Source organism: Trachypithecus francoisi, unplaced genomic scaffold (assembly GCF_009764315.1).
Source record: "Trachypithecus francoisi isolate TF-2019V2 unplaced genomic scaffold, Tfra_2.0 Lachesis_group11, whole genome shotgun sequence".
Classification (NCBI taxonomy): domain Eukaryota; kingdom Metazoa; phylum Chordata; class Mammalia; order Primates; family Cercopithecidae; genus Trachypithecus; species Trachypithecus francoisi.
In genome coordinates, this window is record NW_022681456.1 from 77,553,494 (window position 1) to 77,576,180 (window position 22,687).

At 43.3% G+C, this 22,687-nt stretch overlaps 1 protein-coding gene across 10 annotated transcripts in view; it reads right to left on the reverse strand.

Moving 5' to 3' along the window:
• Positions 1-3,408: 3,408 nt before the first annotated feature.
• The window catches only part of HSD17B6 (hydroxysteroid 17-beta dehydrogenase 6), a 42,790-nt gene continuing 23,511 nt past the window's right edge, over positions 3,409-22,687 (reverse strand). For 5 of the 10 annotated variants that reach the window (XM_033221631.1, XM_033221624.1, XM_033221627.1 and 2 more), the window contains 4 exons: positions 20,312-20,641; positions 10,726-10,984; positions 6,497-6,660; positions 3,409-4,078 (listed from right to left, as the gene is read on the reverse strand). In XM_033221631.1, coding sequence (XP_033077522.1) covers positions 3,861-4,078; positions 6,497-6,660; positions 10,726-10,984; positions 20,312-20,624 — 954 coding nt within the window. In that variant the 5' untranslated portion in view covers positions 20,625-20,641 and the 3' untranslated portion in view covers positions 3,409-3,860. Of the gene's footprint in view, positions 4,079-6,496; positions 6,661-10,725; positions 10,985-20,311; positions 20,644-22,687 lie in introns of all 10 variants that reach the window. The other 5 variants (XM_033221632.1, XM_033221630.1, XM_033221626.1 and 2 more) reach the window with 2 other exon arrangements.

The window sequence follows — 22,687 nt, forward strand, 5'->3', positions numbered from 1 at the left end:
AATTAATTGCTATATAGAACATTTTTTGAACAACTGGCAGAATGTATATAAGAACTAAAGATTAGATAATGGTATTACATCAAAGCGGGGTGACCAGATGTCTCGATTTACCTGGGACAGTATTCATTTATATTTGCTATCCCTGTGTAATTTTTTTTTAATTTTTTGTATTGATACATAATAGATGTACTTATTTGGGGGATATATGTGATAATTTGATACATTCACATAATGTGTAAAGATGAAATCAGGGTTCCGTGTAAATGATTAATAGTTTCTCCTGGCCAGGCACGGTGGCTCACACCTGTGATCCCAGCACTTTGGGAGGCTGAGGTGGATGGATCACTTGAGGTCAGGAGTTTGAGACCAGCCTGGCTAACATGGTGAAACCCTCTCTCTACTAAAAATACAAAAATAGCTGGACATGGTGGCACACGCCTGTGATCCCAGATACTCAGGAGGCTGAGGCAAGGGAATCACTTGAACCCAAGAGGTGGAGGTTGCAGCGAGCTGAGATTGCGCCACTGCACTCCAGCCAGGGTAACAGAACAAGACTCTGACTCAAAAAATAAATAAATAGAAGTGCCTCCTTTTACTCTCAAAAGTAACCCGTATAGGGATCACCCATATAAGGGAACGTCTGCAGTGGGGATTTCTGATAAATCTTTTGTTCTCACAGAAGAGGACAGATGCAGACATCACCACCCTTCTCCCTTATACTATCATTGTGTTTTGTGTGAAAATTGCCAGAATCAAAATGGAGTCACTAATGTTTAAAGAAAGAAGAGCCCTGACAAATCGAGCCAGGGAAGGCCATGAAGAGAAGGTTCTTTAGGCTTGTATGCCTCACAAAAAAGACTCTGGAAAAACCATATCCTTGCACAGAAGCCATCTGAAACTTCCATAAAAAACATCTGCCCCAGAACTGCCCGTCCAGCCAGGACTGACATCATCCTTGTTATTGACCTTTGTAGCCAAATATAATTATTTAAAACAATTGTGCAGTCTGCCTCTTTTCTTTAAAAACCTTTGTCTTCCTTTACCTCCCTGAATATGCACATAGTTTACTATGACAGGTATATTCTCATTGCAGCACTCTATTCCCAAATAAATGTCTTTTTCTTTTAGAGAGGCTCCCTTTGTTTGTTATTTCGGTTGAACTATATGGTGTCACTTGAAATCTTAAGTGATGTCTGGATCTGCAGCAACCGTCTTACAACCTTGAGGTGACAAGCTAGAAGAAAAGGCCAGAAGACACACAGACTTTAATCCTGGCATAGATGAGTCACTGAAGCAATGCCAGTGACCTCCTATCTACTAATTTACTATTAATTAACAAACCTTTTTTTTTTTTGAGACAGGGTCTTGCTTTGTCACCCAGGCTGGAGTGCAGTGGTGCGATCTCAGCTCACTGCAAACTCCGTCTCCCAGGTTCAAGCTATTCTCATGCCTCAGCTTCCAGAGTAGCTGGGATTATAGGTGCGTACCACCACGCCTGGCTAATTTTTTTTTTTTTTTTTTTTTTTTTTTTTTGAGACAAAGTCTCACTCTGTCGCCCAGGCTAGAGAACTGTGGCGTGATCTCGCTCACTGCAACCTCTGCTGCCCGGGTTCAAGTGATTCTCCTGCCTCAGCCTCCTGAGCAGCTGGGATTACAGGCGCCCACCACTGCGCCTGGTTAATTTTTGTAGTTTTAGTAGAGACGGGGTTTCACCTTGTTGGCCACACTGTTCTCAAACTCCTGACCTGGTGATCCGCCCACCTCGGCCTCCCAAAGTGCTGGGATTACAGGCGTGAGCCACCAACCATGCCGGGCCAATTTTTGTATTTTTAGTAGAGACAGGGTTTCACCATGTTGGCCAAGCTGGTCTCAAACTCCTGACCACAGGTAATCCACCCCTGCCTCAGCCTCCCCAAAGTGCTAGGATTTCAGGCGTGAGCCACCATGCCTGGCCTAAGAAAACAAACTCTTACTTAAGTCATGCTACTATTTGAGCCAGTTCTCCCACTTATGCACCAAACTCAATCCTCTCTCAACCTTCTTGCCATCATTTCAGCAATTCTCCAATCTCTCTCCTACATCATGACTTGTACTAAGTACCCAGTACAATAACTGAATAGAAGATCTACCCCATGTCCATCATTGTGAAGTTTTAGAACACCTGCAATAAAAGATAAAGATTCCAGCCGGGCGCGGTGGCTCAAGCCTGTAATCCCAGCACTTTGGGAGGCCGAGACGGGCGGATCACAAGGTCAGGAGATCGAAACCATCCTGGCTAACACGGTGAAACCCCGTCTCTACTAAAAAATATGAAAAACTAGCCGGGCGAGGGGGCGGGCGCCTGTAGTCCCAGCTACTCGGGAGGCTGAGGCAGGAGAATGGCGTGAACCCGAGAGGCGGAGCTTGCAGTGAGCTGAGATCCGGCCACTGCACTCCAGCCTGGGCGACAGAGCGAGACTCCGTCTCAAAAAAAAAAAAAAAAAAGATAAAGATTCCAGATTCCAATTAAAATAAACATTTATGTACTTATCTTCTAAATAAAGAGCCTAAAACCTTCCATAGAATAGGGACAAAAAGGAACAAGAATCAAAATGGCATTAAGGTTCTTACTGGACACAACAAGAAAGTGAAGCAATGTCTTTAAAATCCTGAAAGAAAATTATTTTCAACTCTAGAAGTCCATACTCAGCCAATCTATTATAAGAACAGAGACCTTTTTTTTGTTTTGTTTTGTTTTTGAGACGGAGTCTCACCCTGTCGCCCAGGCTGGAGTGCAATGGTATGATATCAGCGCACTGCAACCTCCACCTCCCAGGCTCAAGCGATTCTCCTGCCTCAGCCTCCCAAGTAGCTGGGATTTCAGGTGCCCAACACTATGCCCAGCTAACTTTTGTATTTTTAGTAAGATGGGGTTTCATCATGTTGGTCAGGCTGGTCTCAAACTCCTAACCACAGGTGATCCACCCAGCTTGGCCTCCCAAAGTGCTGGGATTACAGGTGTGAGCCACCATGACTGGCCAGTAGAGCATACCTGGCCAACAAAGACCTTTTTTTTTTTTTTTTTTTTGAGACAGAGTCTCGCTCTGTCACCCAGTCTGGAGTGCACTGGCACGATCTTGGCTCACTGCAAGTCTGCCTCCCAGGTTCATGCCATTCTCCTGCCTCAGCCTTCTGAGTAGCTGGGACTACAGGCACCCGCCACCACGCCCAGCTAATTTTTTGTATTTTTAGTAGAGACAGGGTTTCATCGTGTTAGCCAGGATGGTCTCGATCTCCTGACCTTGTGACCCATCCTCCTCGGCCTCCCAAAGTGCTGGGATTACAGGCGTGAGCCACCATGCCCGGCCAATAATTTCTTTTTAAAAAAGGAAGAAATATATTGGGGAAAAAAGACTGCTGACAAAAAGGGAAGAGAAAGAAAAATCAAATATTTATTAAAAGTACCATAATACAGACCCATTTCAAGTAAGGACGAACACACTAACATATTTCTTAGTAGTTTCTTCACAATAGATTATTAAAGCATAGAACAATTATTCATATTCATAAAGAAATTACTTCAAAATAGGTTAAATTGTTTTCCATCTACTGTGTTTAATAAGGCAAGAACAAATGATTCACTCTGGAAAAATAGTGTCATCAAAAAAGGGGTGAAATAGTAAAGATTCATCAGCTAAAGTGGTAAGCTTTGGATATCTGAAAGATAAACATGTTAGTACTCTGATAATGACAGATAAATGAATTTAGGCAAGAAAATGCATTGTTACAAAAAGCCTGGGTTCTAAATCAGGATTACTGAGACACTAACAATTAATTTCAGATTTTTGTCTTCATTCCAAGAAGCACCAACCCAGTTTTCTTTAGACTGCCTGGGCTGGTTTGGGCCAAGATCTAGTCAAAATGTAGTCTGCAAGTGATGTAGGTAAATAAGATACAGGGATAAAGAAAAATTTAGCATCCCAGCCAGCTGAATATCGAGTTCGTGGATACACCGATGTCAGAGCATGTTCCATGCAGTCAGTGACCAGGTTCAGGTTTGTGCTACAACCCAACAGCCCTTTCTTGATGGTATTGTAAACTGTATACAAAAAAAGAAATGGTGGTCAACAATCTTATTCCTTATATTTTTATGATCATGCAGTCACAGAAGTCTAAGCACATCTAATTTCTACAAGATAGAATGATCTAGAATGTGCGTCCCGATATGATAGCCACTAGCCACATGTAGCTATTGAGCACTTAAACAATAGGTAATGCACTAGAATGAAAACTAAAGTCTGGATTTTATTTAATTTTAATTTTAAAACTCAATCATTTTTCTTTTGTTGTTTGGTTGGTTTTTTTGCGGGGGGGTTTTGAGACAGGGTCTTGCTCTGACACCCAGGTTGGAGTGCAGTGGTGCAATCTCAGCTCACTGCAACCTCTGTCTCCCAGGCTCAAGTGATCCTCCCTCCCCAGCTTCCCACATAGCTGGGACTACAGTTATGCATCCCCATGCCCAGCTAATTTTGTTTATTATTTATAGACACAAGGTCTCACTATGCTGCCCAGGCTGGTCTTGAATTCCTGGGCTTAAGCAATCCTCCCACATCACCCACATCGGCCTCCCAAAGTGCTGGAATTATAGGTGTGAGACGCCATGCCTGGCCTCAAAATTCAATTCTGATGGCTGGGCACAGTGGCTCATGCCTGTAATCCCAGCACTTTGGGAGGCCAAGGCGGGTGGATCATTTGAGGTCAGAAGTTCGAGACCAGCATGGTCAACATGGTGAAACCCCATGTCTACTAAAAATACAAAAATTAGCCAGGCTTGGTGGTGCATGCCTGTAGTCCCAGTTACTCAGGAGGCTGAGACAGGAGAATTGCTTGAACTCGGGAGGCAGAGGTTGCAGTGAGCCAAGATCACAGCCTGGGTGACAGAGTGAGACTCTGTCTCAAAAACACACACACACACACACACAACTCAATTCTGTTACTAGAGGAATTTAAAATATGTTTAGAACAACACAGATATGGGAATATACTTTTTCTTTTTTTTTTTTTTTGGACGGAGTCTCGCTCTGTCGCCCAGGCTGGAGTGCAGTGGCCAGATCTCAGCTCACTGCAAGATCCGCCTCCTGGGTTTACGCCATTCTCCTGCCTCAGCCTCCCGAGTAGCCTGGACTACCGGCGCCCGCCACCTCGCCCGGCTAGTTTTTTGTATTTTTTAGTAGAGACGGAGTTTCACCAGGTTAGCCAGGATGGTCTCGATCTCCTGACCTCGTGATCCACCTGTCTCGGCCTCCCAAAGTGCTGGGATTACAGGCTTGAGCCACCGCGCCCAGCCCGGGAATATACTTTTTCAACTGGAATTTTTTTTTAACATTCTTGAGATATAATTCATATATCATAAAATTCAGCCATTTAAAGTGTACAAATCAATAATTTTTGGTATATTCAGAGTTGTGCAATCATCATCACTATCTACATTTAGAACATTTTCATCATCTGGAAAAGAAGCCCTGTACCTATCAGAAGCCATTCCCATTTTTCACTGCCACCTCCTCCTCCAGGTCTTCAGAATAATATTCGTATAGGAAATTGACCAGTCCCACTCCCACAAGGCTCCTATCACCTGAACATGAGAAGTATAGCCTCAGGGAATGGCCCATAAGGCCCTGCAAAGACTTGTCCTCACTGACTTACCTCTTCCCACCTACATGCTTTCTCCTGTCACATTAAGACACATAGTTTGTGGACAAGCCCTTTGTTATCAAAAGGGTAAACAATGATGAAGACTGCACTTTACTTGAGCAGACATCTCACACCAGCCCTGCCACGCTACCAAGGGGCACACCCTCTCAAGCTTCCATGCCTCTAAATATGTAATAGCTCCTAGTGCTTGGGTGCCCACAGAGGACAGGGCAGGGAAGAGCCTGGCCCCAGGCTGCCTATATGTCCCCTTCCTCAACTGTGATAGTCATCAGACCAAGCCAACCATGAGAGCACTGGGACCTTCCTGACTTCCTTCTGTTCTGGGAAAGTTTTATTTAAGGAACTTTGTTCTGAAAGGATCTGCCAATCATTGTCCACCAACCCTCTTTTCCCTTTTTCATGCAAGGGTATTGATATGGTTTGGCTTTGTGTCCCTACCCAAATCTCATCTTGAATTATAGTCCCATAATCCCCACATGTCGTGGGAGGGACCTGGTGGGAGGTACTGAATCATGGGGGTGGTTCCCTCATGCTGCTCTTACAATAGTGAGTTCTCACAAGATCTGATGGTTTTATATGGGGCTTTCCTCTGCTTGCACTCATTCCCTCTCCTGCCATCCTGTGAAGAGGTGCCTTCTGCCATGATTGTAAGTTTCCTGAGGCCTCCCCAGCCATGCAGAACTGTGAGTCAATTAAACCTCTTTTCTTTATAAATTACCCAGTGTCAGTTATTTCTTCATAGTAGCATGAGAATGGACTAATACAGGGTACCCATTATCCCTATCAAAAGAAAAAAGCTTACAGGCATCAAAATACTGCTGTCCATAGGTCTCCTTAATATGCCTGGGGGCTTCTTTCCAACGTTGCTTCATTTCCTCTAAGGACTGTGTCAGGTTTGTCATTCCCGTTCTGAAGTAGCCAGGTTCAACTATGCTGATTTTCACCCCAAAATGTTGAAGCTCACGCCTGAAATAAAACCCCACAAGTTGTGATTAAAAACCACCACCATTTCAATGCTTTCAGGAAGGAAAAGCAAAATAAAAAAGATTATAAAATACCTTTACTGAATATTTTAAAGAATAAAGAAATGGAAAGGAAAAAAATTTAAATATAAACATCCCTGGATCCAACAATTAGGAAATTATTACACCAACTACCATAACCATTCAACTCTAGAATCACTCATTTAATAAAGAGTTGTTAAGTACCTACTGTGTGCTAGACTCTAGAGGCATGAAGGATACCAATGACAATAAATAAAATTAGCATTTATTATGACTGGCACTGTGCTAAGTGTCTCACAAACTCAGAAGATTAAGACTCAGTTCCTCACCTCAGAAAGCTCACAGTGGGTGAGTCCAACAAGTAGGTAAATAATTACAACACAACTCAAAAGAATGATAAAGGAGAGGCATTCAAGGGGCTATGAAAGTAGAGAGGGAGGTGCAGATAGATTTTCTGAGGGAGTCAGGGAAGTCTTCAGTGAGGAGAAAAGTATTTCAGTTGAGTCTTAAAGCAGGGATCCCCAAACCTGGGGTGCAGACTGGTAAGTCCACGGCCTGTTAGGGACTGGGCCACACAGCAGGAGGTGAGCAGTGGGCAAGCCAGCGTTATTACCGCCTGAGCCCAGCCTCCTGTCAGATCAGCCAGGTATTAGAGCCTCATAGGGGCATGAATCCTATTGTGAACTGTGCATGCGAGGGATCTAAGTTGTGCGCTCCCTGTAAGAATCCTGAGGTGGAACAGTTTCATCCTGAAACCATCTCTTTCTTCCCGCCAGCCCCACCCGGGGCAGTGAAAAAACTGTCTTCCACGAAACAGGTCCCTGGTGCCAAAAAGGTTGGAGACCATTATCTTAAAAGACAAAAGGAAATTTCCAAGTGAAGAAAAGGGAAGAATAACAAACCAGGCAATGGGAATTCCACATGCAAAAGCATGGGCTTGTGGAAAATGATAGTGTGTTGACTAAGAGATCACTAATGAAACAGGATGTGAGCATTAAAATTGCCAGTTCCAGAATATTCAAGTTAGTTCAACAAACAGTTCCAAAAATACTTATCAAGGGCTGATTATAGGCTAAGTACTGCACTAAGTGCCACCTACACCGAGAGAAGTAAGACAGCATTGTGCACCACGGCAGAGGCATACTCTAGGAGCTCTAGGGACAGTGATGAGGAGTGTTCCCTAAACTACAGGTTCAGGCAGCCTTGCTGGAGAAGACAAAGCTCAAGCTGACAGCAAGGAGAAACGTTTGAAATAATGGTCCATAAGGAGGCAGACCACAAAGCATTATGACCTCTAAGAAGTGGTTCTCAAAGTATGGACCCTGGATCAATGGCATCATCTCATCTGGTAACATTTTAGAAATGCAACGTATTTGGCCCCAGTCTAGGCTTACTAAATTAGAAACTCTGGGGGTGAGACTCAATAATCTGTTTTAATAAGCCTTCCAGGTGACTCTGAGGCATGCTAGAGTTTAAGAATTACTGTTCTAAGGGAAAAGCCTTGCTTACCAAACCAAAACCTTCCATGTTAGAGCTTCAAAAACAGTCTCCAGGTGCCCATATGCAATGGAGAAGAGGAAAGGGCTTTGCAGCCAGAGGTGACTCTCCTCCTCTAAATTCCACTTCTCCTTGGAGTTTTCTCACTCTGATTTCTACCACACCTTGTCTCCATTCCCCTTTAATACTCCAATGCAAATATAGAACAAAATTTCCTTTGCCTGTTTATCCTGAGCACAACTAGGGTGAACTTGAATTTTCTAAAGGAATTACATAGTCATTTGAATGATGGAAGGATATATCTTTGCTCTTAGTCTGGGAATGAGTCAAGGAGTCTGAGAGACCAGTCGCAGGTGATGGTAAATCACACAGCAGCCCTGTGGCAGTACACAGAACGTTAGATAGGCAGGAAGCCAAGTGAGGTGCCTACCACATGGTAACAACTCATGTACTTTCTTGGCTATTTCTCTGTTTCCTCCCTAGGCATGTAACACTCACATTGCAATACTTACACACCAGTCATGGTATGTGGTAGGCTAAATCAGGGCCCCCAAAGAGATCAGGTCCTAATCCCTGTAAATGTTACCTTATGTGACAAAGACTTTGCAGGTGTGATTAAGTTAAGGCTGTTGAGATAGGGGGTTATCCTAGATTTCTGCGTTGGCCCTAAATGCAATCACAAAGATCCTCATAAGAGAAGCAGAAGTGGATTTGATGACTGACAAAAGAGGAAAAGGCGATGTGACCATCAAGGCAGAGACTGGAGTGATGTAGCCACAGCCAAAGAATTTCAGAAGGAATGTGGCCCTGTCAACACCTCAGTTTTGACCCAGTGATACCAGTTACGAACTGATTACAAAAAAAAAAGTGTTGCTTTAAAATACCATATACCATAAATTACCTGTGGTAATTTATCACAGTGGTCATAGAAAGTCAATACATGTTGCCTTTAATATTCACAGCCCATTTCCAAGTGAAATTGCCCAAAAGTCAGCCCCTGCTAAAGAGGAGTGTGCACAGCAGTATTTTGGACCATGTTACTACAGCCTCTTGTCCACAGCTGATTGGACCAGGAAGGGGACTTGATAGGAGGAGAGTCCCTTGCAAGGCTGAACAGTAGCTCTGCCTGTAATTACCAATATGACCATGGGCAAATTACTAAACCTCTGTGCCTCAGTTTCCTCAGATGTACAATAAAAATAATGCCTTCTTCATTGGGTTGCTGTGAAAGTTAAATGATTTAATGGATGGAAAGTACTTCCAGCAGTGTCTTACCAATAACCATGCACAAAAATGTCACACAATGTGGTGTCGCCTGGCACACACAAAAAATGAACTCAGCCAATAGGATTCTCTCTCAAGAACTGTAAGGAAAATAGGCTGAGTGCAGTAGTGCAGGACTGTAGTCCTAGCTACTCAGCAGGCTAAGGCAGCAGGACAGCTTGAGCCCAGGAGTTCAAGGTTGTAGTAAGCTATGATCATGCCTGTGAATAGCCACTGCACTCCAGCCCATGCAACATAGTGAAATTCTCTCTTAAAAATAAATAAATGGGCCAGGCACAGTGGCTCACACTTGTAATCTCAGCACTTTGGGAGGCCAAGGTGGGTGGATCACATGAGGTCAGGAGTTCGAGACCATCCTAGCCAGCATGGTGAAACCCCGTCTCTGCTAAAAATAAAACAATTAGCCAGGTGTAGTGGCACATACCTATGGTCCCAGCTACTTGGGAGGCTGAGGCGCAAGAATCACTCGAACCCGGGAGTCAGAGGTTGCAGTGAGCCAAGATTTCATCACTGCACTCCAGCCTGGGCGACAGAGTGAGACTCTGTCTCAGAAAATAAATAAATACACACACACACATATATATGATACACACACATATATACTGGGGTGGGGGGTTCTATAAAAAGAATGAAGCAGCTGGTAGAAGGACATGGAACTGAAAGAATGCATGAATAAAAGTCAGGCCGGGCACAGTGTCTCATGCCTGTAATCCCAACATGTTCGGAGGCTGAGGCAGGAAGATCACTTTAGCCCAGGCGTTTGAGACTAGCCTGGGCAACAAAATGAGACTCCATCTCTGCAAACTACAAAAAATTAGCTGGGCATGGTGGTATGCACCCACAGTCCCAGCTACCAGGGAAGCTGAGGTGGGAGGATAGTTTGAGTGCAGGAGGTTGAGGCTGCAATGAACCATGATGATCACACAACTGCACTCCAGCTTGGGCAACAGAGTGAGACCCTGTCTCAAAACTAAAAAATAAATATTGAGAATTAAACTGTGACATAATGGTAGAAGATAAAGACCTGGGTCAAAACACAGTTCTGCCAAATTCTGGCTATGGTAGGTGAACTTTGGGAAAGATATGTAAATTTGAGGCTGTTGTCTATATAAAATAGACTAGTAATAATATCTGTGTATCAAGATTTGAGGAGTGATGAAATAAGATAGGTGAAAGCAACCAGCACAATGCCTGGGACATATTTCAGTGCTCAATAGTTGTTTTTGTTTTAACTTGAGAGAGTTACCTCAGAATATCTGAAAAGGCTTCCACTCCATACTTGGAGATACAGTAGACTCCTGCAAAGAAAGCAACTCTTCCCAGAATGCTGGAGACATTGACAATCCTTCCCCGTGCTCTCCTCACCAAGGGAAGCATGCTCAAGGTCACCTGGATCACACCAATGAGGTTCACTTTGAGGATATTCATAGAGTCCTCAGTGTTCAGCCACTCACATAAGGTCACTGGTTTAATAACGCCTGCATTGTTCACCAGTCCCCAGAGTCCTAAAACAATTAAAAGTCATATCAGAAGTTTCATTTCAGGCAAAAATACTCTATTTTGAACTTTGGTGGGGAAAGAATCACTCTTGAGGAATCATAACCACTAACTACCCCAGGAGAGTTTGCAGCCCAAATTATATAACATATAAGTTTGCTAAATATAATTTATTTTTGAGACAGAGTCTCACCCTGTCACCAGGCTGGAGTACAGTGGCACGATCTCAGCTCACTGCAACCTTTGCCTCCCGGGTTCAAGAGATTCTCCTGCCCTCAGGCTCCCAAGTAGCTGGGACTACAGGCACAGGCCACCACACCCAGCTAATGTTTGTATTTTTAGTAGAGATGGGGTTTCACCATGTTGGCCAGGATGGTCTCGATCTCTTGACCTCGTGATCCACCTGCCTCAGCCTCCCAAAGTGCTGGTATTACAGGCGTGAGCCACCGTGGCCAGCCTGCTAAATATAATTGTTAAATAAAAGCATTGAAAATATTAATAAAAATACTATAAAACTGATCAAGCAGATTTGCGAAAGAACCAAATAAAACTTCCAGAAATAAAAGATACAACTATTGAAATTTTTCAATTTGATAGACATTTTTAAATTTTAAAATTTGGTTTAATAGGAGATAGACATAGTGGAAGAAAGAAAATAGCAAACTGGGCCAGGCGCGGTAGCTCAAGCCTGTAATCCCAGCACTTTGGGAGGCCGAGGCGGGTGGATCACAAGGTCAGGAGATCGAGACCATCCTGGCTAACACGGTGAAACCCTGTCTCTACTAAAAAATACAAAAAACTAGCCGGGCGAGGTGGCGGGCGCCTGTAGTCCCAGCTACTCGGAGGCTGAGGCGGGAGAATGGCGTAAACCCGGTAGGCGGAGCTTGCAGTGAGCTGAGATCTGGCCACTGCACTCCAGCTTGGGCGACAGAGCGAGACTCCGTCTCAAAAAAAAAAAAGAAAAAAAAAAGAAAATAGCAAACTGGAAGACAGTAAAGAAAATTATACAGACTATGGCACAAATATAAAGAGATGAAAAACATGAAAGAAAAAGGAAGTCAGACCAAAGTAAAAACATTTAACATATGTCTAATCAGATCCAGAAATAAGGGAGGGAAATGGAATAAAGGCAGTATTTGAAGTAATGATGGCTAAGAATTTTCCAGAACTGATAATGAACAGATTAAAGAAGTCGTCCCTGTTTAAAGTGTTTGTTTTTTGGTGTCGTAAAGAAATAGCACTTGAACGTAAATTTAATTTTTTTAGTAAGGCCATTTTTTTTACTTTTTGCAGAAAGGGTATACTCGCCAGCAGTTTCGCCATGAGAGTATACGGAACATAGAAGACAGGGTCATTTATAACCCGACTTGTCTATTTTATTGCTGTGTCTGGTTTTTATTGGCTGCAACGGGACCTCACGTTTTGTATTTGTCTTGATTGGTTAGCAACTTAGAACTTTTTTTTTTTTTTTTTTTCAGACGGAGTCTTGCCTAGCAGGAGTGCAGTGGCGGTATCTCCACTCACTGCAAGCTCCGCCCCCAGGGTTCATGCCATTCTCCTGCCTCAGCCTCCCGAGTAGCTGGGACCATAGGGGCCCGCCACCACGCCCAGCTAATTTTTTTATTTTTATTTTTTTTGTATTTTTAGTAGAGGCGGAGTTTCGCCGTGTTCGCCAGGATGGTCTCGATCTCCCGACCTCGTGATCCGCCCGCCTCGACCTCCCAAAGTGCTGGGATTACAGGCGTAAACCACCACACCTGGCCTCATTTAGAACTTTTTAAAAGAGGCAAAGGCAGAGGAGAACAAAAGAAGGAAGAAGTAACTTGTGGAATGTTGAGAAAGGTAAAAACACCTTCAAATGAGGAAAAGGAACAGGCTATGACCTAATGCTTGTTTGGACCAGTATAAGCATGTCAGGCAAATATTTAGGTTAAATTGTGGGAGCTAAGAACAAAAAGTACATTGATTTCTTTATTACAGCTAGCAGATATTTAAGAATGTTAGTACAGGTCTTTGAATAAATTTTGTTTTTTAAAAAAGTCACTATTTATTCCTAATTAGATGGGGAGGAAAGTCTTTGAGGAGGAACCTCTGCTTTACTTTTTACACCCCCCAAAAAATAAATCCCAAGCAGTATAAACAGGGAAATCCATACCTAAACACACCAAAATAAAGATCAAAAAATAAAATAAAATCAGAGAAAGAGAATATCCTTAAATAGCCAGAAAGAAAGGACAGATTATTTTCAAAGGAAAAACAATTAGGCTAACAACCGACTTATCAAGGCATGAACAACAGGCTGGGAGCAGGGGCTCACGCCTGTAATCCCAGCACTTTGGGAGGCCGAGGCGGGTGGATCATGAGGTCAGGAGATCGAAACCATCCTGGCTAACATGGTGAAACCCCGTCTCTACTAAAAATACAAAAAAAAAAAAAAAAAAAAATTAGCCAGCATGGTGGCAGGCGCCTGTAGTCACAGGTGGAGACTGAGGCAGGAGAATGGCGTGAACCCAGGAAGCAGACCTTGCAGTGAGCCAGTTGCGCCACTGCACTCCAGCCTGGGCAACAGAGTGAGACGCCCTCTCAAAAAAAAAAAAAAGACATGAACAACAGGAGACAGAAGACTGGAATGGTGTCCAATGTGCCAAGAGAAAGTAATTATAAACATAGACTAGCCTATCTGCAAAAATATCTTTCAAGAATGAGGGTAATCAGACATTTAAATAAATATTTTTTTAAAAAAAAATATTTTGCCCCAGCACCTTCGAAATTCTAATTCTTAGGCATATATTCAGTAAGGAAGAAAGAAATTTTAGATGGAAAATTCAAGAAGGAATAATGAGCAAAAAAAAAAAGGTAAAAAGAGGATAAATCTAAACAAACATTACACATTGGAGAGCCAAAAACCAGAACTGAAATACACAGCAGCAATAGCATGTATGTCAGGAAGGATGACTGAAATGTGAGTGTTCTGAGGGCCTTGGATTACTCAGGAGAAAGGTAAAGATGTTAATTTTACATTTGGTAAATCACATATGCATTTAAAATTTCTACAGGAACTACTAGGGAAATAGAAATAGAGAATATTATAGTACTTTCAATTTAGTAGTGGAAAAAGTGGAATAAACAATCAATTCAAAAGAGGATAAAAGAAACAGGAAAAAATGGGACAAATAAAAAGCACAAAATAAGATGAAAGAAATAAATCCAAACATAACAATTAAGGCCAGGCTCAGTGGCTCATGCCTGTAATCCCAACACTTTGGGAAGCTGAGGCATTAGGATCACTTGAGACCAGGAGTTTGAGACCAGCCTGGGCAATGTAGTGAGACCCACTCTACAAAAATATTTTGTTTTAAGTTAGCTGAGTGTGGTGGTGCACACCTGCAATCCTAGCTACTCAGGAGGCTGAGGTGGGAGGATGGCTTGAGTCCAGGAATTGGACATTACAGTGAGCCGATCGTGGCACTACACTCCAACCTGGATGACAGAGTGAGACTTTGCCAATAATAATAATAACAAAGCAGTATAGATGAAAGAAATGTTCTACTTAAAAAATAAAAATTGTCTGATTGGATTTGTTTTTATATGAGCTATATGCTGCTTATAAGAGGCTCACATAAAATACGGAGATACAGAAAGGTTGAAAGTATAAGGATTAATATACTTATATATTGTATAATTATAATAATATAATATTAATATACTTATTAATATTTTTACCTTGGAGTCCAAGGTAAAAAGTCTTTGTAACTGAATGGATAGTAAATTATAAACTGAGAGAAGGACTAGAAAGAAAAGTAGAATTGGTGAAGAGAGGCTGAGCGCAGTGGCTCACGCCTGTAATCCCAGAACTTTGGAAGGCTGAGGCAGTCGGATCACCTGAGGTCAAGAGTTCGAGACGAGCCTGGGCCGGTCTTTACTAAAAATACAAAAATTAGACGGGCATGGTGGTGTGTGCCTGTAATCCCAGCTACCTAGGAGGCTGAGGCAGGAGAATCGCTGAGAACTGGGAAGCAGAGGCTGCAGTGAGCCAAGATCGTGCCACTGCACTCCAGCCTGGGCAACAAAGCAAGACTATCTCAAAAAAAAAAAAAAAAAAGAATTGGTGAAGAGCTGAGAGGAAAATAAAGACTCCTTTAGAATTTGTGAGTTTCAGGCACTAGTAGAATTTCCAGATGGAGAAATGCGGCAGGTAGTCGGAAATTCAAGTGTGAGGAGTAAGAAACCAAGGGCACAGATAAAAAGGGTGATAGGGCCGGGCGCGGGGGCTCAAGCCTGTAATCCCAGCACTTTGGGAGGCCGAGACGGGCGGATCACGAGGTCAGGAGATCAAGACCATCCTGGCTAACACGATGAAACCCCGTCTCTACTAAAAATACAAAAACTAGCCGGGCGAGGTGGCGGGCGCCTGTAGTCCCAGCTACTCGGGAGGCTGAGGCAGGAGAATGGCGTAAACCCGGGAGGCGGAGCATGCAGTGAGCTGAGATCTGGCCACTGCACTCCAGTCCGGGCGACAGAGCGAGAGTCCGCCTCAAAAAAAAAAAAAAAAAAAAAAAAGGTTGATAGACAAAAGTATGAGTATAGAGGATTCATTCAGCATTTGTTGAGCCCTTAACATGTACCAGGCAATATGCCAGAAGTTGGAAATATAAAAATGAGTAAGAGAAGCCCATATCTTCAAGGAGCTTACAGTCTAACAGATGGGAAAACAATAATAATACAATAGAAATAAATGGGTATGCACAGCAAAGAGGCTATAATTACCCATAACTTCTGACTCTGCCTTGGGGAGTTAAGAACATCCTCAGACAAGAAGTAATGTTTTATTTTATTTTTTTAATTGAAACCGTATCTCACTGTGTTGCCCAGGCTGGTCTCGAACTCCTGGGCTCAAGCAATCCTCCCACCTCGGCCTCCCAAAGTGCTGGAAGGAAGTAATATTTTAAAGTACATTTTAGATTTTCAAAATTTTTTTAGCCAAATCAGTACATTTTCAAGTTTAAAGTAAATTGTTTTTTAAAAAATTTACACTTTGGGCTGGGTGCAGCACCTCATACCTGTAATCCCAGCACTTTGGGAGGCCAAGACAGGTGGATCACCTGAGGTCAGGAGTTCGAGACCAGTCTGACCAACATGGAGAAACCCCGTCTCTACTAAAACTACAAAATTAGCAGGGTATGGTGGTGGGCGCCTGTAATCCCAGCTACTTGGGAGGCTGAGGCAGGAGAATCACTTGAACCTGGAAGGCAGAGGTTGCAATGAGCAGAGATCACACTGTTGCATGCCAGCCTGGGCAACAAGAGCAAAACTCCATCTCCAAAAAACAAAAAAAAATTACACTTTGGAAGGCCAAGGCGAGTGGATGGCCTGAGCCCAGGAGTTTGAGACCAACATGGACAACGTGGAGAAACCTCATGTCTACAAAAAATACAAAAATTAGCCAGGCATGGTGGTGCACACCTGTAGTTCCAGCTACTCTGGAGGCTAAGAGGTAGAAGGATCACTTGAGCCTGGGAGGTCAAGGCTGAAGTGAGCCAACCATGCCACTGCACTTCAGCTTGGGTGACAGAGCAGGACCCTGTCTCAAAAAATAAAGAAATAGGCCAGGCACAGTGTCTCACACCTGTAATCCCAGCACTTTGGGGGCCGAGGCGGGCGGATCATGAGGTCAGGAGATTGAGACCATCCTGGCTAACACGGTGAAACCCCATATCTAATAAAAATACAAAAACAAAATTAGCCGGGCGTGGTGTTGGGCACCTGTAGTCCCAGCTACTCAGGAGGCTGAGGTGGGAGAATGGTGTGAACTAGGGAGGCAGAGCTTGCAGTGAGCCGAGATCCCGCCACCGCACTCCAGCCTGGGCGACAGAGTGAGACTCCATCTCAAAAATAAATAAATAAATAAATAAATAACATCCTGCAACCCAAGCAAAGCAAGATTTTACTTTTTAGAGATGGGGTCTCACTGTGCTGTCTAGGCTGGAGTGCAGTGGCTATTCACAAGTGCTATCATAGCCCACTTAGCCTCAAACTCCTGCTCAAGCAATAGTCCCACCTCAGCCTCCCAGGTAGCTGGAACTATAGATGTGTAGCCACTATGCCCAGCCAAAAGAAGCAATTTCATTGCTACTTTGCAACTCCTAGAGTGAGGAGTTATTTAGGAGATCCAATTACCAGAAACTACTGAATCAAAAAACCAAGGGAGAAGGAGAAGAAGGGAATCAAAGAGGAGTTGAATAATTTCTAGACAAAATAGAACTTAAAAAGAGAATTTATTAATATTGCCAAAAACTGAAAACACCCAAGATATCCTTCAATAGGTGAATGATAAACGGTGGTACATACATACAATGGAATATTATGCAGCAAGAAAAAGAAATGAGCTGTCAGGCTTGGTGCAGTGGCTCATACCTATAATTCCAGCACTTTGGGAGGCTGAGGCAAGAGGATCACTTGAGCCCAGAAGTTCAGTGCTACAGTGAGCTATGATTGCACCACTGCACTTCAACCTGGGCAACAGAGTAAGACTTCCATCTCAACAAAACAAAACAAACAAAAAAACAGAAATGAGCTATGAAACCATGAAAAGACATGGAGAACAGGTATGGTAGCTCATGCCTGTAATCCCAACACTGTGAGGCCAAGGTAGGAGGATCAGTTGAGCCCAGGAGTTCAAGACCAGCCTGGGTGACACAGTGAGACAACATCTCTTAAAAAAATTTTTTTTAATTAGCCAGGCATGGTGGTGTGTACCTGTACTCCAGCTACTTGAGAGGCTGAGCTGGGAGGATCGCTTGACCCCAGGAGAGTGAGGCTGCAGTGACCATGATCAGGCCACTGCACTCAGGCCTAGGCAACAGAGGGAGATCCTGTCTCAAAAAAAAAAAAACAAAAACAAAAAAACAGGCAAGATATGAAGGAATCTTAAATGCATACTGCTAAGTGAAAGAAGCCAGTCTAAAAGACTACATATAATATTATTCTGGCTAGGCGCGATGGCTCACGCCTGTAATCCTAACACTTTGGGAGGCCGAGGTGGACAGATCACCTGAGGTCAGGAGTTCAAGACAAGCCTGTCCAACATGGTGAAACCCCATCTCTACTAAAAATACAAAAATTAGCCCAGCGTGGTGGCGCGTGCCTGTAGTCCCAGCTACTTGGGAGGCTGAGCAGGAGACTCGCTTGAAGCCGGGAGGTGAAAGTTGCAGTGAGCTGAGATCATGCCATTGCAAGAGTGAAATTCTGTCTCAAAAAAAAATATGATTCCAACTATATGACATCTGGAAATGGAAAAACTATGGAGACAGTAAAAACAGCAGTGGTTGCCAGGAATGTGGGGAGCAATGAATATGTAAAGTATGGGGGACTTTTAGGGAACTGAAACTTCTCTGTGTGACACAATAATGGTGGCTACTTGTCATTACACATTTGTTCAAACCCATAGAACTATATAATACAAAGTGAACCCTAATGTAAACTATGGACTTCAGTTAACGATAACATATCAACATTGGCTCAATTGTAACAAATGTACCACACCAATGAAAGATGTTAATAATAGGGAAAACTGGGTGGGCACAGTGGCTCACGCCTGTAATCCCTGCACTTTGGGAGGCTAAGGCAAGAGGATCGCCTGAGGTTGGGAGTTCAAGACCAGCCTGGCTAACATGATGAAACCCCGTCTCTACTAAAAATACAAAAACTAGCCAGGCATGGTGGTATGTGCCTTTAGTCCCAGCTACCTGGGAGGTTGAGTCATGAGAATTGTTTGAACCTGGGAGGCAGAGGTTGCAGTGAGCCAAGATTTCGCCACTGCACTCCAGTCTTGGCAACAGAGTAAAACTCTGTCTCAAAAAAAAGGGGAAAATTGTTGAGGGGGTATATAGGAACTCTGTACTTTCTGTTCGATTTTCTATAAACCTAAAATTTCTCTAAGAAATAGTGTGTTGATTTTTAAATAAAATGAAATTTTAAAACATTTTAAAGGTTTAAAGGTTTTAAAGACCAAAGGTTGACTTCAAGAAATGCCTATATTTTAATATTTTAAGTAGCAGCCAAGGGAAGGTAATCAGATTCTTAAGAACGTCTTAGCCTGGGCAATATACCAAGACCGTGTTTCTACTAAAAAAAAAAAAAAAAAAAAAAAATTAGCCAGGGATGGTGGCAACCGCCTCTAATCCCAGCTAATTGAGAGGGTGAGGCAGGAAGATCGCTTGAGCCCAGGAGATCAAGGCTGCAGTGAGCTATGATATGCCAGTGTACCCCAACTCCTCAAATATAAAGAATTATGTTTATAAATACTCTACTTGCAATATGAGATAATAGCTTCAAATCTATTGAGATTGTTTTTCAAAATAAACATTGTTAAGGAAATGAAATGCCACAAAAGACCTCAACAGTCTTTCAAATGAAGGCCAGCCTTCTAAGCCCAGCTTTTGATACACACAGCCCTTCATATCCATGGATTCAATCAACTATGGATAGAAAAAACAATTTTTAATTTGCATCTGTACTGAACATATATAGACTTTTTTCCTTGTCATTATTCCCTAAACCAGGGGTCTCCAGTGCCTGGGCCACAGACTAATACCAGCCCACACAGCAGGAGGTGAGCGGCAGGCAAGCAAGCAAAGCTTCATCTGTATTTACAGTCACTCCCCATCACGGGCATTACTGCCTGAGCTCCGCCTCCTGTCAGATCAGTGGCAGCAGCAGATTCTCACAGGAGCACTAACCCTATTGTGAACTGCACATGACAGGGATCTAGCCTGTGCGCTCCTGATGAGAATCTAATGCCTGATGATCTGTCAGTGTCTCTTATCACCCCCAGATGGAACAGTCTAGATATAGGAAAACAAGCTCAGAGCTCCCACTGATTCTACATCATGGTGAGTTGTATAATTATTTCATTACATGTTACAATGTAATAATATAATGAAGTGCACAATAAATGCAATGCACTTGAATCATCCCAAAACCATCCCCACTCCCTGTCCATGGAAAAATTGTCTTCCACAAAACTGGTTCCTGGTGCCAAAAAGGCTGGGGACGGCTGCCCTAAATAATACAGTATAACTACTATTTACGTATCGTTTACAAAGTATTTAGCATTTTATGTAACCCAGGCATGATTTAAAGTATCTATAACTTAAAGGATGTGCATAGGTTATAATCAAATACTGCACTATTTTATATAAGGGATTTGAGCATCCTCGGATTTTAGTATCCACAAGCAGTCCTTGAACCAATCCCCAGTAGACACCAAGGAACAACTGTATATATAACCTTAGTATCTTCGTGCCTAAATAATGAAAGGAGAAAATATTTCATACCTCTGTCCCCAACATGCTCCTTCACCCACTGAGTAGCTGCAGTGATGCTCTCCATCTTGGTAACATCAAGGGTCACCGTCTCCAGCCTGTCAGATGTCTGGCCCCTCAGCTGCTCGGCCCCCTTCTCCGTCAGACACGCAGCCAGCACTCTCAAGCCTCGTGCATCCAGCTGTCTGGCCAGCAGGTTCCCAAAGCCCGAGTCACAGCCCGTGATAAAGACATACTTGTCTTGGAGGTGGCTCACCACCTGCCTCTCCCGGTACCAGCGCAGAAGGTAGTACAGGCCCACAAAGGCCACCAGGTAGAGCCACATGGTGAGGGTGCTTCCTTCTCTTTCAATAGAAAGAAAACATTTTATTCCTTCCTTTTCTTTAACCAATATATCTATTTAATATTCACCATGTGCCAGGTATTGCACTAGGTGATAGGGACTCTTTATTGACTAATACTCGGTCCTACCCTCAAGGAGCCACAGTCTAGAGAGGGAAGTCAGTGAGGTAACCAAACAAATCCAATGCAGTGTGAAAGGTTCCATAACAAAAGTATACACACAGTCTACAAAGGAAGGTGACCAATAGCCTAGCACAGAAGCAATGATTTTGGTACTACCTCCTACCAAATAAGATAGGTAAGTTCAAAAAGTGGATAAAGATGATGACATTCCAGGCAGTAACAATGTGTACATGAAGGGAGTCGTGAGCAGCACAGAACTTCTTGAGACCTATAAACAATGCTGCATGAGTGCAGAGCAGAACATACAGAGGAAGAGACTGGAGATGAGGTAGTGAAGGGCCAAATAATGACGGACCTTGGAAGCCACACTACGGAATCTGGATGTTATCCTGTGGACAGAGTATGCTACTAGAAGACATTAAACAGAGTATGCTACTAGAGTCAGGTGGCCAGATTAAGTTTTAGGAAGATCTGTCTCACAGTGGCAGTGGAGGATAGATGAAACAGGTGTGGTGAAGGCAGTGAGATCCATTAGGAGATCCAATAGTTTGGGTGAGTTATTGCAGCCAAAGCAATTTGTAAACCTAGACCAATCAGAAGCATTGTTGAAATGAGTGTTCACAGATGCCTATGTTTCTATATGAAATTCTGGAGCAAAGTCCACCATGTTTTGGTAATCTATACATGTTGGCTGAACTAACATAATTCATAACAACATAGAGAGAGGTCAAAGATGGGTATGGGCCCACTAGCATCATAAGGCCTATACCACAACACCTGCATGAGGTGAGTCTATGCAATTCAAACTCCTTAGTTTGACATGAATGTCCCCAGCACTCTGGCTACTTAGGCTTCTCTCTTGCATCCTAATCTTTAGCCATAATAAACAACTTTCAGTCCCCTGCAACGCACAGGTTTTTTATGCCTCTGCACACACTTCTTTCTACTGGAAAGCAGTAGCCCTCATCTACTTGGCAAAAAACACTTTTTTTTTTTTTTTTGAAGCAGAGTTTCACTCTTTTTGCCCAGGCTGGAGTGCAATGGCGCAATCTCAACTCACTGCAACCTCCACCTCCCGGGTTCAAGTGATTCTCCTTGCCTCAGCCTCCCAAGTAGCGCATGCTACCATGTCGGGCTAATTTTGTATTTTTAGTAGGGAGAGACTGTTTTACCGTGTTGGCCAACTAGTCTCGAACTCCTGACCTCAGGTGATCCACCCACCTTGGCCTCCCAAAGTGCTGGGATTACAGGCGTGAGCCACCGCACCGGGCCATAAAGCTTATCTTTTAAGTCTTAGCCTAATCATTATTTTCATTCAGCAAACATTAATTCAACAACTACTTAAGTCAGACACAGTGTTAGGCACTGATACACAAGAGTGAACGGTACATAGTCTATTCTTCATTGAATTCACAGTCTCATTGTGAAGACTGACAACAATGCATTATAACATTTTTTTTTAAATTATCCTTTTGATATGGTTTGGCTTTGTGTCTGACACCTCTGGAAGGAGAGGGGAACAGAAGGAGGAGAAGGTAGGAAGAGCTTTAGACTGTAATAGAGCCCCAAGAAAGTCTCAGCCAGGCCCATGAGCCTGAGCAAAGACTGCCACTGGAGAAGTCCCACATTGGGCCGAACTGGTCCAGCTCCAGTACTGCCATCCTGCTGGTCACTGGCTGACCAGTGTCCAAGAGGAGCATGCCTCAGTATAAATACCACAGCAGATCGGAGAGTGCAACAACTGGAGGCTGGAAGTCAACCTCATTCCTCACAGCGGATTCTCTTGTGATCTGAGCAATGCACCTCCATGGCTGCCACACTGTTTCATAGGTGAGCACTGAGAGATTACATACAGAGGGGACAAGAATGGTCCAGGCAAGAGCTTTTCCTGCCTTCATTTAACCTGCCCCATGGTCTAACAGA